Raw genomic sequence first — 14,676 nt, 5'->3', positions numbered from 1 at the left:
CTCAGTTGTCTGTGTTGAAGTAGAAAAGAATCTAACAGAAGGAACAGTTCCTGAGTGACACTCACTGATACGCCACAACCACAAACAACCACACTGTTTTTAAAAAGGCCCTTTCTGTATTTAGCTGCTTAGTGTGCTGCACATTATCACAAGCCACGTTTCCACTGCAGGAACTTTTGCCAGGGATTACTTCTAAACTTCTAAATTAAGTTCCGGTGACAATAGTTTAACCACAAAAATCTCTCTGCTCACAGGTAGTGCTTTCCAAAAGTACAGGAACTTTCGGGGTGGGGCTTGCAGTACTTGACATCTCTGATTGGTTGAGCATTTTATTTCAGCCACCGTTATTAAAAATCTGCAGCAGCAAGCAAGTTTATTTTTTGTTTATTGTGCTTCAAGTTACAGAAGAAAGCATACAACAGATGGAACAACAGCGCAGTCCAAAGTCATGCAAAAGTGATGTGTTAAAACAGCCATCCCTTGCTCGTATGTCAGTGGACTAATTTATGTAATCTTTGCAGGGCTTTAGACCGCAGTGCAAACACAGACAACAATGGGCTGAAGGGACCTTATAGTTTCTTGAAAAGTATTTCCTGGGACTAAGTGATCTGGGTGCTTTGGGTGGAAACGCAGTGTGTTAGCACTTACCCACTTGGCAGTTATACCAGAGTAAATCGTGCCTTTAACAGGTCTTCATATGCACCACATTACCATGCTTTTTAAATGACTAGCACCTCACTTTACTGGGAAAGAAAGAGCGAGTTAGCAATAGCATCTTTTCCCTGCAGCAGCTTTGTTTTTGTGTGCATACAATTTTCATTTTATTTTTACCTCCTCCTCTCCCCTCCCCGTCCTCTTCTCTACATTTCTTTCTTTTACCCTCATAGCCTTATTTCCCCCATCATGTGTATCACCTGCCACGGCATTACTCCCACCATGTCCCCTCATCCTCGCGCCCCTCCATTAAACCACCCGGTCAAGCTAAGGACAACACCAGTGGACTTGTAAGTAAAGAAGCAGTGCTAGATCCAGGACTAGAGGTTTACAGCCGCAGATATGCAAGTTGTAGTAGTATTAATATTTATAATATTTCTTTTTGTAAATCGTCAACAGTTAGCGTTGTTGAAGTGACTGAAAGTTTAAACAGTTGGTATTGCTCTCATTGTTCTACTGTTAAAAATTCAAGTGTTATTTTTTGTTGTTTCTGAGCTGAATCGGTGAAGGGATCCATTTGTATTATTTATTATCTGAATATAGACTTACAAAGGCTCAGGATATAGTGCTTTTATGTCACTCAATGTTTAATATGCTATCAGGTCCATTGTGTCGACCTACTGCATGCACATACCACAAAGTGTGACCTCTTTTTCTTTTTTTAGCACTTCCTCTTCTCTGGCTTACCTCTGTCCTCCGCCCCCCTTGTCTCTCTTTCCTCAGGGTGATGTCATATGTTTTACCTTTACATTTCACCTCCTGACTAATTTAACATCTCCCTCTTTTCACTGTCCATGTGCCCAATATCTGTCCGGCTCCTGAAGCTGGTGGTTATCAGTTTGTGAGCCCAAATCCAGAGTAAAGCATTGAGAGCTTATTCCATAAACTGAGTGGTAATGAACTCAGCTTTCATTTTCTATATACAATCCTTGTCTCCATTCTGTGCCCATGTCAGGATGTTATTGCAGAGGATACCAGAGAAGGCCTGCCCTCCTGTCCCTCTGAACCTGCCATGGTAACAAGCAGTTACACCTGTGGAGCACTGCGGATATGCAAACATGCAACTGATGCTTAAACCTCTTTGTCACCTCATGTGTTGCATGTGCAAAATGCACGCCTATATGTCTGACAGACTATTCATATCAGCAGTCATCATATGCTGTAAGAGGTGCGAGGACAAATGTAGACTTACAATAAATACTTAGGCTGCATCCTGTGTGACCGCTAACCATCAAGAGAGGTGTAGTTTGTCACAAACCAGCATATGTAAATATAGCACGCTAAATGACATTAACTCTGCTGTTGGCGCAGAAGCAGTCCCCATTCTTTTATAAATGGACATGGAAGTGTTGTCACTTCAGGATTGCATGGAGTTGCATTGACAAGAAGTGAATCTCCACACCAAGATATTCACACATTTTTTTTTTCGAGAAAGCAGCCACTATTAGAACAATTTGAAGATAACACTACTCAGGAGATTTCTGCTCCACAAAGCCACTTATCAGGGCACTGCCAGCAAGCATTTAAAGGAGCTGAATGAAAGATTTGAATATAGATCACGATGTAATGTTCCTTCCCTTCTCTGTGTGTCATTACATTTTCTCTTCCATCTTCCTCCTTTTCTTTAAACTTTCATTGCTTTTTTTTTTTTTTTTACATTTTCTTGTTCCTCATATCTTCCCTTGCACTTTTGTTTCCTTTCCTCCCAAGTATAAATTTTCTCAATTTCATCCCATTCTGACTTTTCTATGTACATTAGCCCATCTTATCCCTTTCTCGCTCACACTTGATCTCTTTGTGTAGAGTTCACATGTGCCTGTATTTCTGCAAATCTGCGAATGTGGATGCGTGTGCACGCTCGCTCATTTATGTGAGTCTTTTGGATATGTAAGCGGGCCTAGCACAGTGTAATTGCTTAGCTGATATAAGTGTAAGTATGGATTCCTCGGGCTGCTGGGATTATCATCAGAGCAACTGTTGGGGCTGGCAACGCGCACACACACACACACTGACAATGAGCCCAGCGCTGGTAGAGCTTATCTCCTTACCAAGACGCTTCCTCCCTCACAGAGCTCTGTTTCCTCTTCCCCATCCTTCTGCCCAGCCCTGAGCTCAGCCCAGCTGTAATTACAGTCTTATCACACACACGCACACACACACTGGGAGGGTTCACACAAACACACGCAGACATTTACACTTTCGCTCACGTTCTTAGAATACAAGCCCTGCACTATGAATCGAGGAGTCGTATTCGAGGCCTTTCCTGAATTGGAGCTTCTGCTTTTTCTGCGTGGAGTGAAATATGTGTCATTCTCTTACCGGGTATTTCTTTCTGTCTCTGTCTCTGTCTCGTCTGCAATGATTATCACTGCAAAAGCCTGCTGACTCCAGCGAAAAATCTCCTTGTGTAATAATTCTGCTTCCAGTAGCCTCTTCTTCAGTTTGACATGCGGCTGCTGTAAAAGAGCCATGTCCTCGCCTGCTGCGAGACAAATAAATGTTCTTCTGCTCTGTTGTCAGTGTCTCTCCTGTCCCCAGATGATGAGTTCAACATGTGTGCTTGTGTCTTTCTGCTTGTCTGTCCTCCCTCCTTTTTTTCACAGGTACAGTCGCAGCTTCATTATTCTACACGTCTCTGTGTGCATTTTTGTCTGACTATTTGTCCGTCTGCTTCTTTTTGTCTCCTTTATCAAGCATTTAAAGCCGCTGCCTTACAAATTAAAGCAGGTACACCTTTGGTTTCATGGCTTCTTTCATCCTCGCATCCAGCCCTTTCCTCCATCCTCCCACGCACCTCATTTTTAACACACTGGTACAATACAACCAAGCATGCTGTAGACAGAGATATTAGAGACTCATCACTTAGAAGTAAATGCAAAACTTCCCGTCGTGTAGTAGTTCAGTAGATTCACTAACATAGTTTCATTCTAGAGTAAGCCCTCAGCTGTGTGGACATGAATAGTAGCTTAAAGTCCCAGAGTGTCGGTCTTCATCCTCTTGCCCACCACTACAGGAAGTTGGCACCTACTATTGTGTGCTGTATTGTGTTGAGCTGCTTGTTTTTTTGTTTAACAACCGCTCACAGTCCGACTAAGCTCTGCTCTTCTCTCCCTCAAAACCAGAAACAAAGCCAGGGGGCTTAGTCTGAAGCCACGTCTTAATGGTGTTAATAGCCTGAGAGAGCGAGCAGAGATGACGATGGAGTAGGAGGAAGAGATGGAGGAGAGAGAGAAACGGAGTGATGAAATAGAGAGTAGGAGGTCAGTGCAGGAGGCTTAGAGTGAAGGAATGTGAGAGGAAGGAAGGAAGGAAGGGAAGGAACAAGACTGAGGGTTCATAAAGACAAGCAGAAGCAGAAAGGGAGGGGGAGGGTTGTTTGGTTTGTGCGCCAGCGGGTGGCATGTCGGCTGTGTGTGTGAGGCCTTACACAGCATCAACGGGCCACTGGTATTAGTCACATCAGGCCTCAGCGCTGCTTGGCGGCCGCCGCTTCAGTGTGGCTCGGCTCAGCAGCGGCTCACAGACTTTCAGACTCCATCCCTTAAGTGCTGTGCGCACATTTTACGTGCTTGTATATACACCGAGAAAAAGAATAAGAGCAGGTAACAGTGTATTTGGATATGTTGGCAGCTTTGTTTACTTTTACACTTACTCTGTGTGACTGATGGAGAGAATTATTGTGTGGGATTGTGGTTTTGCACCTCTGTGTGCCTCACAGTAACAAGCCTGCACGTCCCTTCGCCAGGAATTGTTGCTCGTTTTGCCCTAATCAATGTGTTAGGAGTGATGAGTTGGTCTAACAGAGTGTGAGTTTGCCCTGGTAACCTTAACTCACAAACACACTCTGAATACGCTGTTTATATTCTAATTATGTGTGTGTGTGTGTGTGTGTGTGTGTAGGTCTCTCCTGCAGTCCTGCTCAGCTCTATGACCACAGATGCAGTGTGTGAGCTTGTCAAGCACATAGATGGAATCGACCCCAGCATGCTGCCTCAGTACACCTGCACCATCAAGAAGGTGCGTCTGCCAGCGACATTTGGAATTTGCTCCATGTAGTCTAACCAGGATACTTACTTAAACGTAGTAACATGTTTAGAAGATTTCTCATACTTTCTCAGATACTGACTGTATGTTTTCTTTTCATACTCGTTGTGTAGCTTCTGTTCCTCATTTGATTGTGTTGGTTTTTTGGCCTTGCACATGTTAATAAAGTCAGTCATTGAGTGAACTAGCCGGTCACTCTCTTCCCTTTCCATTGCAGGCAAACATAAATGGTCGAGTGCTGTCTCAGTGCAACCTGGACGAGCTGAAGAAGGAGATGGAGATGAATTTCGGAGACTGGCAGCTCTTCAGGGCAACGGTGACACTAAATTTCTCTTCCTTACTTGCCTCGTAGTCTGGTTTAATATTGTTGGCATCCCACATGTCATATATTGTTGTATAAGTGTGCCATCAGCTGACATAAATGATAAAGAAAGCATCGTGCCACCACAACAATAACAACTAGTCCTTCATTACTTTAGAGCAGGTTTCTCAAAGTCCAGACCTCGGTCCACATCTGGACCCAACGGCAAGTCAATTTGGACCCAGCCCATATTATCAACATGCCACCCGCGGGTCAAATCCGACCCACCAAAGCTTCCCATCCAGCCTGCAGAATATTAATGAAATCAGAAAATCTGCACATCTAATGTTAATTACTAGTGGAAGAGGTCCAGTTGGTCCTGATCTCATCTGATCCCACTCGACAGATACTTACAGAGACTCACTGAGCTTGTCTATTAGAAGCAAGAGGCATCACTCTGGTTTATTTTCATAGGCCAACTGTTGTTTTCAGTCTCAAACTGAGATTTTTGTTTGCTTCCTGGGATCCTGAAGAGGAGTTTTTAGTTGAGATAAGGGCTCATTCATTCGTAGTTGAACTGTGGGTTTTGTATTGAACACTGACTGACTCTTTGGCAGAGGTCTGAAAGCTTTTTCTTGTCAAGTATCTCGTTATAATTAACATTAAAACATTTCCATGTTTTTTAGGAGGCTGTTCACACCGATAAATGCTTATAAAAATAACATTAACTTTGTAAGAAAGCGAAAACATTAAACAATAAAAGGCTAATTAGGCCTACTTTTTTTTAATTTAAAAGTCAACCACTGACAGTCTTTTGCTGGCCCAATCACAAGAGATTTGATGTTAATCAATTGATTAAATGTTATTTTGTTATTGTTAGTCATTATAAATGAAAATCAGATGCAGACCTTTGAGTAATAAGTCTGAGAACCCTGCCTCTAGAGTAAAGCCTGTAATAGATTTACAGTTGCATACATGCTCCTCGCTCCGTGGTACTCTCAGCCCTCCTGTTGATATATGTCATCTCTTGTTTATTCTAAAAAGAAGCAAGACAGCATCTCGTAATACGACATCTTGTGCCACAGCTGAGATATTGGGATGGAGATTTTATAATCCGTATTACGAGAAGGGCGCGAGTCAGTCAGCCAGGAGTCCAGTCGGCTGAGCCGGGGCTGAAATCACTAACACATGTAGCCGGCTCCACTTCATCAGATGTCAGTCTGTGCTCCTAATACCAAACCAGAGCCCTGGATTGGTGTTTTACAGCAGATCCAATGCAGCGCTCACGTATGAGCAGCTGGAAAGTGCAGTGGCCTCACAGCTCTGCGCACTAACCGGTGTTGTGTTGCCAGGACGCAGCCAGCACAGACATCTGCTTCAAGATGGCTGACTGATATCTGGATGAAGGGAGGTTATTGTCAGGGAGGAGTGGACAGCTGAATAGCTCTACTTAAGCAACAGCTCACCCTTGCAAGCACATGTTTTTGTTGTTTTTGTCAGTCATGCTTGTTCTGTATGCCACGTGCTTTGAAAAATGTGTTTACCATTAACTTTGTCCTGAAACGTCAAATGACTTCTGGAATATTTGCGATGTCTTTTTTCACAGGTGATGGAGCAACGGCATGCTGAAAGCCAGGCAATGCTTCAGGATGAGTCCCGAGCTGCTAGCGAGCAGGGCAGCAGCGTGCACCACGGGGAGCCCAGCAGACGCTCAGGGGGGGCCCAGCATGAAGCGGCAGCCTTCAGCCTCAGCCTCAGCTTCGAGGAGCTCAGCGGAGCAGGGCTGGAGGAGCCCCCGAGACACAGCAACAACTCACACTGGCCGGTCAGTCTTCCTGTTCAGAGCTTAGTGTGAAATACACCACAACAGCAGATACTGAACTGTGTGTGTGTGTGTGTGTGTGTGTGTGTGTGTGTGTGTGTGTGTGTGTGTGCACACGTCATACTCACCCATATACACTTGCTAAGAGATAAGAGTTATTAAAGTTGGTCTAAGCATATTTGTGAACAGGCAACACTTGCAAATGGGATGGAAAGGTCACACAGCCTAAACTGTCGCATGGCCACAAGTCCTCTGCAACCGAGCCAGTGTGTCAGTGAACTCAGTGGTTTCATTTCAGTGTGGTTTTGAGTGCGAAAAGAGCACGGCAGAGGAAGCTTATGGTGCTCTTGAACATGGCAGAATTAAAAATACACACACTGCAGCGTGCCAAAAGGTGTCAAGGGGCCCCCTATTTGTTATTTTCACCTTCCCTTTTCCCAATTTGCAAAATCTCTGAGACACGAGCAAAACACTCACACGTAGACAGCTGGCTCTGCTGCTATTTTATATGATCTCACTTTGTGATCTTTTGCAAATTTAAATCATCTGACACTGAAAACACACCACACTTTCATTGCCTGGCTCTGCAAGCAACTTTATCACTGTACCTAATTCTCACGTTCTGAATATTTCATTGGTTGCTAATGTAATTATAGCATTTTTAAGCACTGTTGTAAAGCCCCACATTTATTATATTCAGGTGTCAATTAAGGTTATCAACCCACAACCATACGCCCTCACTCTGCAGTGACTTTCAACATAAATATGTTCCTCAAATAACTATGTTCACCTTTTCCTCTCGTCCTGTCAGGTGGCAAATCACCGCACCTCAAGCATGTCCAGCCTCAACTCTCAGGAATCCTCCAATGACATCTGCAAGCTGACAGACAAGCAGCAGGCTGAGTATCGTGATGCCTACAGGGAGTACATCGCTCAGATGGCCCAGCTGGAGATGTCCGGCAGTGGGGGAGAGAGGCCAGTGCAGCCCCACCCTGGACAGTTCCTTCAGGCTGCCAGCTCAGAGGACAAAGGGGTGGGTGGACAGTCACAAGTAAACGGTTGAGTTTTTGTCATTGCGTCACTGACAGCACAGATAGTTCAGTCAGATCAGTGTAGAAGCTCCCACTGTCAAATTCCAGAAAAATACCTTGTGGTGACTGCTGTCATTAACTCATGCAGGTGTAGTTTCTGAGCCTGTATGTATGTATGACATGATTCTTAAACTGTATGACATGATTCTTAAACTGCCTCTTGCGTTTCTTAATTATTATCTTATACATTTTGTTACTCTTGGCACATAAAGGAGAGACTCCTCTTCCTCAGAGGCCTCTCAGCCAGTAACACAAGACACTGTATTTTCATGTTCTTCTCTTCCCTCTCCTCAGGCCAAGGAAGGAGCTGACCAAGACAGCCGCAAGTCCTTCACCAAGAGAGGCTCCAAGGCTAGCGATGCCACAGACTTCCCCTCAGGGACCGATGCCCAGCTCCTAGACCCCATCAGCGAAGAGGATGAGAAGCTGGACCACAGCGCATCCTCCAGGACTCCAGGCACCAGGAAGAAGGGAGCAGGGGCATTGTACCACAAGCTGCCCAACGATGAAGACTCTGGCCCAGAAGAAGCTGACAACACCACACCTCTCCTCCACAAAGAGGCTGGTGCTCTGCCCTCCCACAGAGGCTCCCAGCCCACTGGGCTGCTGACCAAGCCTGGCTTCCTCGCCGAAATCGCCCTGGATAAGAAGGACTCGTCCGACTCAGGGATGCGCTCCAGTGACAGCTCCTCGGACCACTCCTCGGACCGCTCCCTGGAGGAGGCTGAAGGAGACGCTGACGGAGGAAGAGGAGCCCTGAAGCCCAGCCTGATTGAACTGGAGCTGGAGGGTCTGGTGAAGAAGAGAGGCCTCCTCCCCAGCAGCCTGAGCGGCCTGCAGGACGCGACGGTGGCCCGCATGTCCATCTGCTCCGAGGCTCCGTCCGAGGCCAGCCTAATGGCCAGCAGTCCAGACGAGGGGTGGCCGTCCAGCGGGGTCAGCAACTTGAACCACAGCGACAGTAACACCACCCTCAATAACAACACAAACGACAGCACCACCAACAACACTAACACCAACAACAGCCACCAGCAGCCAGCTAACATCACAGAGTCCACCACCTCCTCTTCCAGTATCGACGTCCCGCCAGCTCTCATCATCACCCCTGGCAGCAGCACCGCCAACACCACGACTGCCGCCATCCACAACCAGAATCTGCGCACCATCAGCCTGGGAGATGAGCGGGAGAGTGTCCTCTGAGACGCTGCTTGTTATTCTGAGAAGGGTCACGTTGACTGTTGTTCTTGATGTGTTGATGTTGTGGCATGTTCCAAAGAATTAGAGGAGATATGTGTTCTTAGGAAGTGTGTCTGTGAATCAAGAGTAGTGCATTCAAAAGCTTTGATTAGTCGTTTAGTAAAAAATTAAAAAAATCACCAAATCTGAAGACCCACTCATCATTACGTTTGGAAGCAGTCGGGTCAAGTCAGAATCGCTTTAACTTCTTTAATGTTTCAAGGCCTTTTGCTGTTCTATGTGCTTGGAGTGTGATTTCTTGTGAATGTGGTGCTTAGTGTGGTGTTTAGTGATGAAATGTTACATGTTGTGGGCATCATATGTTACAGAAAAAAAAGTGCTTTTCAGGAGATGTAGCCTCGACAGAAAAGGCTCAGTGTTTCGGAGGACTTGTCTGTGAAGTGTTTTGTGCTGTGCTGTGGTAGTTAGGTTTCAGATATGTGGCGATGTAGACGATGTGTGTTGTTGGCAGTTTCCGTGATAGAAGAGGTGCATGCACTAGTGTCTAATGTGGTGATTGTGTTCCCAGTGAAATAGTGTTTTGTGAAACATTAAACAGTTTTCTATGTGGACCCTTGAAATTAGCCTCATGTTTTCTCTTTTCTTGCAGGAAAATCAGCTGTTTGTAGAGCACATCCTCAGTGGAGGCGGATTTAGCTTGTAAATAAACCAGAATATTTAAACTCAGAGTCTTCTCTACAGCAATTTAATATTTTACCCAGTGCAGTTCAGGGGGAAGAGGGTGGCATGCAACGGGAGGCAGGATTTCACTTCTCCGATAGATGGCGCACTCTCCATACAAACGTGTTGCAGGCTGGTCTCACGGACACTGCCTGTCAGCATTATAAACCACTAAAGGTAACAACTTCAGCTCACTGACTCTCAAAGTGTGGTGCGGGGACCTGCGGGGGTCCTTTGAGGAGGTTCTTGAATTCATAGTTTTCATGTGCTGTTTCAGGTGAAGAGTGAGTCTTTCATACGGCTTACACACCTGAGCAAGAAAGATCCTAGAAAGTGGTACTTGAGGTACTCATGCTGTCTTGTAGAGATAATTGACAGGTGGGTTTTTATTACACTATGTCACCCAGTAGCTCATATTTGCCTCATTACCCTGGCTGTCCAACCACAGACATACCTTTTCAGTACAGAGCGCACTGCCTAATAATCATAATTCAGGGCATTTAAGAGCAGTTGATTTGAAGTTGAATTATCCCAGCAGTGCATCTCACCATCGCCTCATATTACTTAGTCATTTTTTTTGACAAGCAGCAAAGTTCATCCCGTTGATCCCGCTGCTTCATCCCGTCCGGCTGCTAAAGCCAACGATGGACATAAGCGTTGTTTGTTGTGCCACAAGTCAGGATCATGTCTGAGAGATGTATTAGGCAACACAGGCCCAACCAAATCACTGTTTGAAAAAATGAGAAATTAGTGCTCCAGTGAAGTAATACGTTGAGTATTACTTTTGGAAGCAGTAACGCCTCACTGGCCCAGTTTTAGTTACATTTCCGTCATTGCTTAGTATTTTGTTTTAAAACAAGAGGCCGCTTTTCGGGCTCAGGCTGCCACGCTAAAGCATTTAATCCAATTTACTTAACATAGCATGTGAGAAAGAAAAAGTGCAGTCAGTGCGCCCTAAATAAGCTTTTATGCAACCGTGTCCCTCCCGGTCGTGTTTGCCTCGGGGAAGTGTTGACGCTGTGTTTTAGGCCATGGTAGGTCAACGTGGGGCAGGCCTGATAAGCACACTTTGTTGTGGGATTTGTTTGTGAAGTGCGTCAGATGTTCACTGTACGTACAGCGCGGTCACGGCTGTATACTTCTGCGGCGCGTCAGCTGGACGCACAGCTGGCCAACTGGTTTTACGCGCTGGTTTGAGCCCCTGACACCAACACTGAGCCCTCAGCCCCAAAACTGTCCACTTCCCCAAAATGAAACATGTTCAAATTGCGTTTTTGATTTATTTTTGTATAAAAAAGGTACAATTTACATTACTTTTATAAAAAGTTTCAGCATAATTAAGTACAACATTACACTTTTGCAGAAGTTTCAAATTCCTGCAACTATACAAGATAAACTCCCGATAAGAGTTCACACGGGTTCATTCTTTCATTTTAACTCTTTTTTTTCTTTTTTCTTTTTAAACAACGTCCAGTCCTTCATGTGCCAACAATTCTGACAAGACAAGACTAAACTTTTTACAGTAACTAACCAAGTTGTCTTCTATTCACGTTCCCACCTCCGCAAAAAAAGCGAAGACTTCAACAAGGAGAGGTACAGGGAGGAGAGGGTGGGGGGTGGGGTAATCCTTGTGACAATAATCTCGTTTTCCTCCCACTGTCGGGAATATAACGCGCCTTCCATTTCCAGAAAGGAACAGATAAAAAAAAAAAGTCTTAAGTTAAATAATAATGAAGTGTCCAAACAGAAAACACATCACATAAGATTGTCCCATAATAAGCAAAAGTCTCTTGATTTCAGCGTCAGAAAAAAAGGGGAGGAAAAAAAAAAGATTCCAGGCCTGGAGGACAGAGGTTGGAGGGGGGAAAGTCCTGCTCCCCAGGTCCTGTGTGTGTTTTTGCGTCTTGACCAAACACCTGCAAAAGATTGAGAAAGAGAGGCGTGTTTAGAAAACGCAAACAGGGCAGAGATCCGGACAGACTGGCGCCAGGGAGGAAGCCGCAGTTTTTAACATTTAACCAAACACTCCCAATGCTAAGCAAACCCTGCGCTCCAGATGTACACACACACACAGAGGGAGAGAGAACGAAGGGGGGACTCGCACTCACACACACTCCTTTTCGCACAACTTCAGCCTACAATCTGGGGAAGAATCAGCGTAATTGCCGCTCAGCTGGCGCCTACCCACTTCTTGTACCAATTATGTGCAGACATCGTAGTAGCAGTAATCCAAACAGCCATTATTTTCCTGTTGCAGATGCTCTTCATTATAGACACAAGAGGGTATAATACAAGCCCCGACGACTGCTACTTGTGTACAGTAAACCGAGCAGCCTGGAGCCACTATCTTCCATTTTATTCCACCAAACTCCAGAGCAAAACGCGTGCCAGCGACGCGTCTCCGGACACACGGATGAGTCCCGGGATTATTTGATTAATCTGGGTCACCTCACTGACACACTGGAGTCCTGGAGGAGCCCGTTTTGTGTGTGTGTGTGTGTGTTTGAGACACGGCTACATGTCTGCTTTAAAAACGGCTGATTGGAAAGAGAAATGAATTCAAGTAAAGCCACAAACTGACGCCCCAGCGTTGCGGCGCGTTCTCATGCAAAAAAAGAAAAAAGAAAAGAAAACATACTGGGACCATTACAGCAACGTGAGACGAGGAAGCACATTAGCGGGGAACAAATGGATTGGTAAATGGTAATTCTAGCCCATTCTGCTCCAGCAGACTGGGAGACAGGCTGTAGCGGAGCCTAAGAGCCCTGGACAGAATGCAGCAGCAGACATGAGGACAGCCTACTTACCGCTTTAACGATGCAGAGTCCGGCTGTCATCTGTCATCAGCTCTGATGGCAACTCCGGGGACTGAAAACAAACAAACAAACACACGGACCAAATGTTATTTCTTTACGCAGCATCAGATCGCGGTGTCGGGCGTCGCAACGGCGCTAATGTAGGTCGAATCTCTTCCTCATCTGATTCTACACAAAAGAAAACAAGACAAACACACACACACACACACATGCCATTTTCTTTTCCAACAAGCCATTTTGTGCGAGTTACGCATAGGCTACAAAAGGCGCACCGACTCTGCGCACGAATACAAACCCACTGAATGTCTCCCACAACACACCAGACTATCGTTTCCCCGACCAGGATGCTCGTTTAGCTACAGTGTAATTACCTGTAATGACAAGATGCTGATATCTGTGTTGAGGGTAGTCAGTGGGGTCCTGGATGGAGCCTGCCCCGGCCGCGCAGGGTGATGCAGGCTGGTGAGTGCGACACTGGAGTCCAGCGCGATCTGCAGGTCCAGGATGTAGTCGATGACATGCTGCAGGATTTCCATCTTGCTGACGTTCTTGTTCTGGGGGATGCTGGGCACCAGCTCCTTCAGCTTGGAGTAGCAGTCGTTCATGTTGTACAGCAGGCTGAGCGGGTCGTCCACCGGGGTCTTGCTCCGAGAGATTCCCAAGGAGTGCTCTGATAGATTCGCGTTGTTTTTCCGGAAGGACCGCACGGGGCTTATTGCTTTCATTTTGTCAGTGTAGAGTTAGGCGAGAGGGTTTGTGTATATCGGTTTCTTGCTTCTTTTAAGTCCTGTTTTTGCCAGACGATCGGCGATCAGACTGGATTACCGAGCTGTCAGTGCGCTTTATATAGGCAGCAGGCTGGGCATGCGACACAGGCGGGTCCAACGCGCTGAGTGGCCGAGGACCAGGCGTCACTCAACAACTTTCGGCTCTCCTATTGGCTCGCCGCGCTCATATCCCTCCCCTTCTCCGCCGCGTTACCAGTGGCAACGCATGTTGGAGGCGGAACCCAGAGGGCGCTTCAGCAGCAGCTCCGGTGGGCAATTTGGAAAATTAAGCCCTTACCTGTTTCTGATCAAGAAAATTAATGATTCGCATTGCTGTCAATTGACTATGGCAAAGTGCGAGCACGCGCCACCGCCTTTGCCTCCACGGCTGAAATTTGATTTTGTAGTTTTGTGCTGAGGATCAGGCAGGAAACGTGTTTAGACATCAAAAGCGCTCCAGTCACAATCTACATCCATGCACACATGTTCGACAGTGCGACAGTCACTGTCCGAAAACTTCTCCGACTGACAGAACAATCAGATGTTGTCAGCCGTCACTCATTCTGCTGCTTGCTGCCTTTCAGTCCATGTTAGCTGACATGAGCGGGTTTGGAGATGTGGAGCCGCATCAGACGCGCCTGATCATTCCTAATTCAGTCCAGCCCGGACCGGTGTGAAGGCAAGTTTGTGAGACTGAATAAGAAACTGAGCGGGGAAACGTTTGGACAGGACAATGCTTTGACCACAGATAAGAGAGATACTTTTTAAAAGCCTTTTTACGCATGAGAACATAAAGTTTGGAGATGTAGTTGAGCTCATGCGGCAACGTTTGTCTTAAATTTATGATTCACTAATTTGGAGCACCTTAGGGGCATTTGTTCTTCATCCACCAGCACTGAGGAGTATGAAGTTTGGAGATCGTGCGCCACAGTACAGATCAGAAAATTCAGTTTTAATGCGCTCCTACCTGCAACAAATACACCTGTAGTCATCTACAGCTGTGTGTGTGCGTGTGTGCGCGTGTGTGCATGCACCAAATCCACTTAGAAATATACAGTTTTTCCCAACTCAGCCACGCCAACACCAGGAGGGGTGGTGCGTATCTGTATAATGCATCAGCAAAGGTCGCGTGCACTTCACTGTTAATTGTCACCTGAGTGTGCTGCGTGTCAAAGTTCATTTAGTCATGGCCTACAAATGCAGC

At 46.0% G+C, this 14,676-nt stretch overlaps 2 protein-coding genes across 3 annotated transcripts in view; one reads left to right on the top strand and one right to left on the bottom strand.

The window, feature by feature from the left end:
• kidins220a (kinase D-interacting substrate 220a) overlaps positions 1-9,824 on the top strand; it is a 47,866-nt gene extending 38,042 nt beyond the window's left edge. Inside the window, exons 26-31 of one of the 2 annotated variants that reach the window (XM_041954655.1) lie at positions 888-1,004; positions 4,615-4,731; positions 4,976-5,074; positions 6,666-6,884; positions 7,693-7,914; positions 8,267-9,822. In XM_041954655.1, the coding sequence (XP_041810589.1) occupies positions 888-1,004; positions 4,615-4,731; positions 4,976-5,074; positions 6,666-6,884; positions 7,693-7,914; positions 8,267-9,172 (1,680 nt within the window). In that variant the 3' untranslated portion in view covers positions 9,173-9,822. Of the gene's footprint in view, positions 1-887; positions 1,005-4,614; positions 4,732-4,975; positions 5,075-6,665; positions 6,885-7,692; positions 7,915-8,266 lie in introns of both variants that reach the window. The other variant, XM_041954656.1, reaches the window with a different exon arrangement.
• Positions 9,825-11,155: 1,331 nt separating this feature from the next.
• id2a (inhibitor of DNA binding 2a) lies at positions 11,156-13,515 on the bottom strand. Its single transcript, XM_041954657.1, has 3 exons — positions 13,077-13,515; positions 12,697-12,757; positions 11,156-11,805 (listed from the first exon to the last, which is right to left on the bottom strand). Exons 1-2 carry the CDS (start codon positions 13,428-13,430, stop codon positions 12,701-12,703), a joined length of 411 nt encoding a protein of 136 aa, XP_041810591.1. The 5' UTR covers positions 13,431-13,515; the 3' UTR covers positions 11,156-11,805; positions 12,697-12,700.
• Positions 13,516-14,676: the final 1,161 nt, after the last annotated feature.

This window comes from Chelmon rostratus, chromosome 15, assembly GCF_017976325.1.
Source record: "Chelmon rostratus isolate fCheRos1 chromosome 15, fCheRos1.pri, whole genome shotgun sequence".
Lineage (NCBI taxonomy): Eukaryota > Metazoa > Chordata > Actinopteri > Chaetodontiformes > Chaetodontidae > Chelmon > Chelmon rostratus.
The sequence above is the reverse complement of the archived record's forward strand: the minus strand, read 5'-3'. Positions and strand labels throughout refer to the sequence as shown.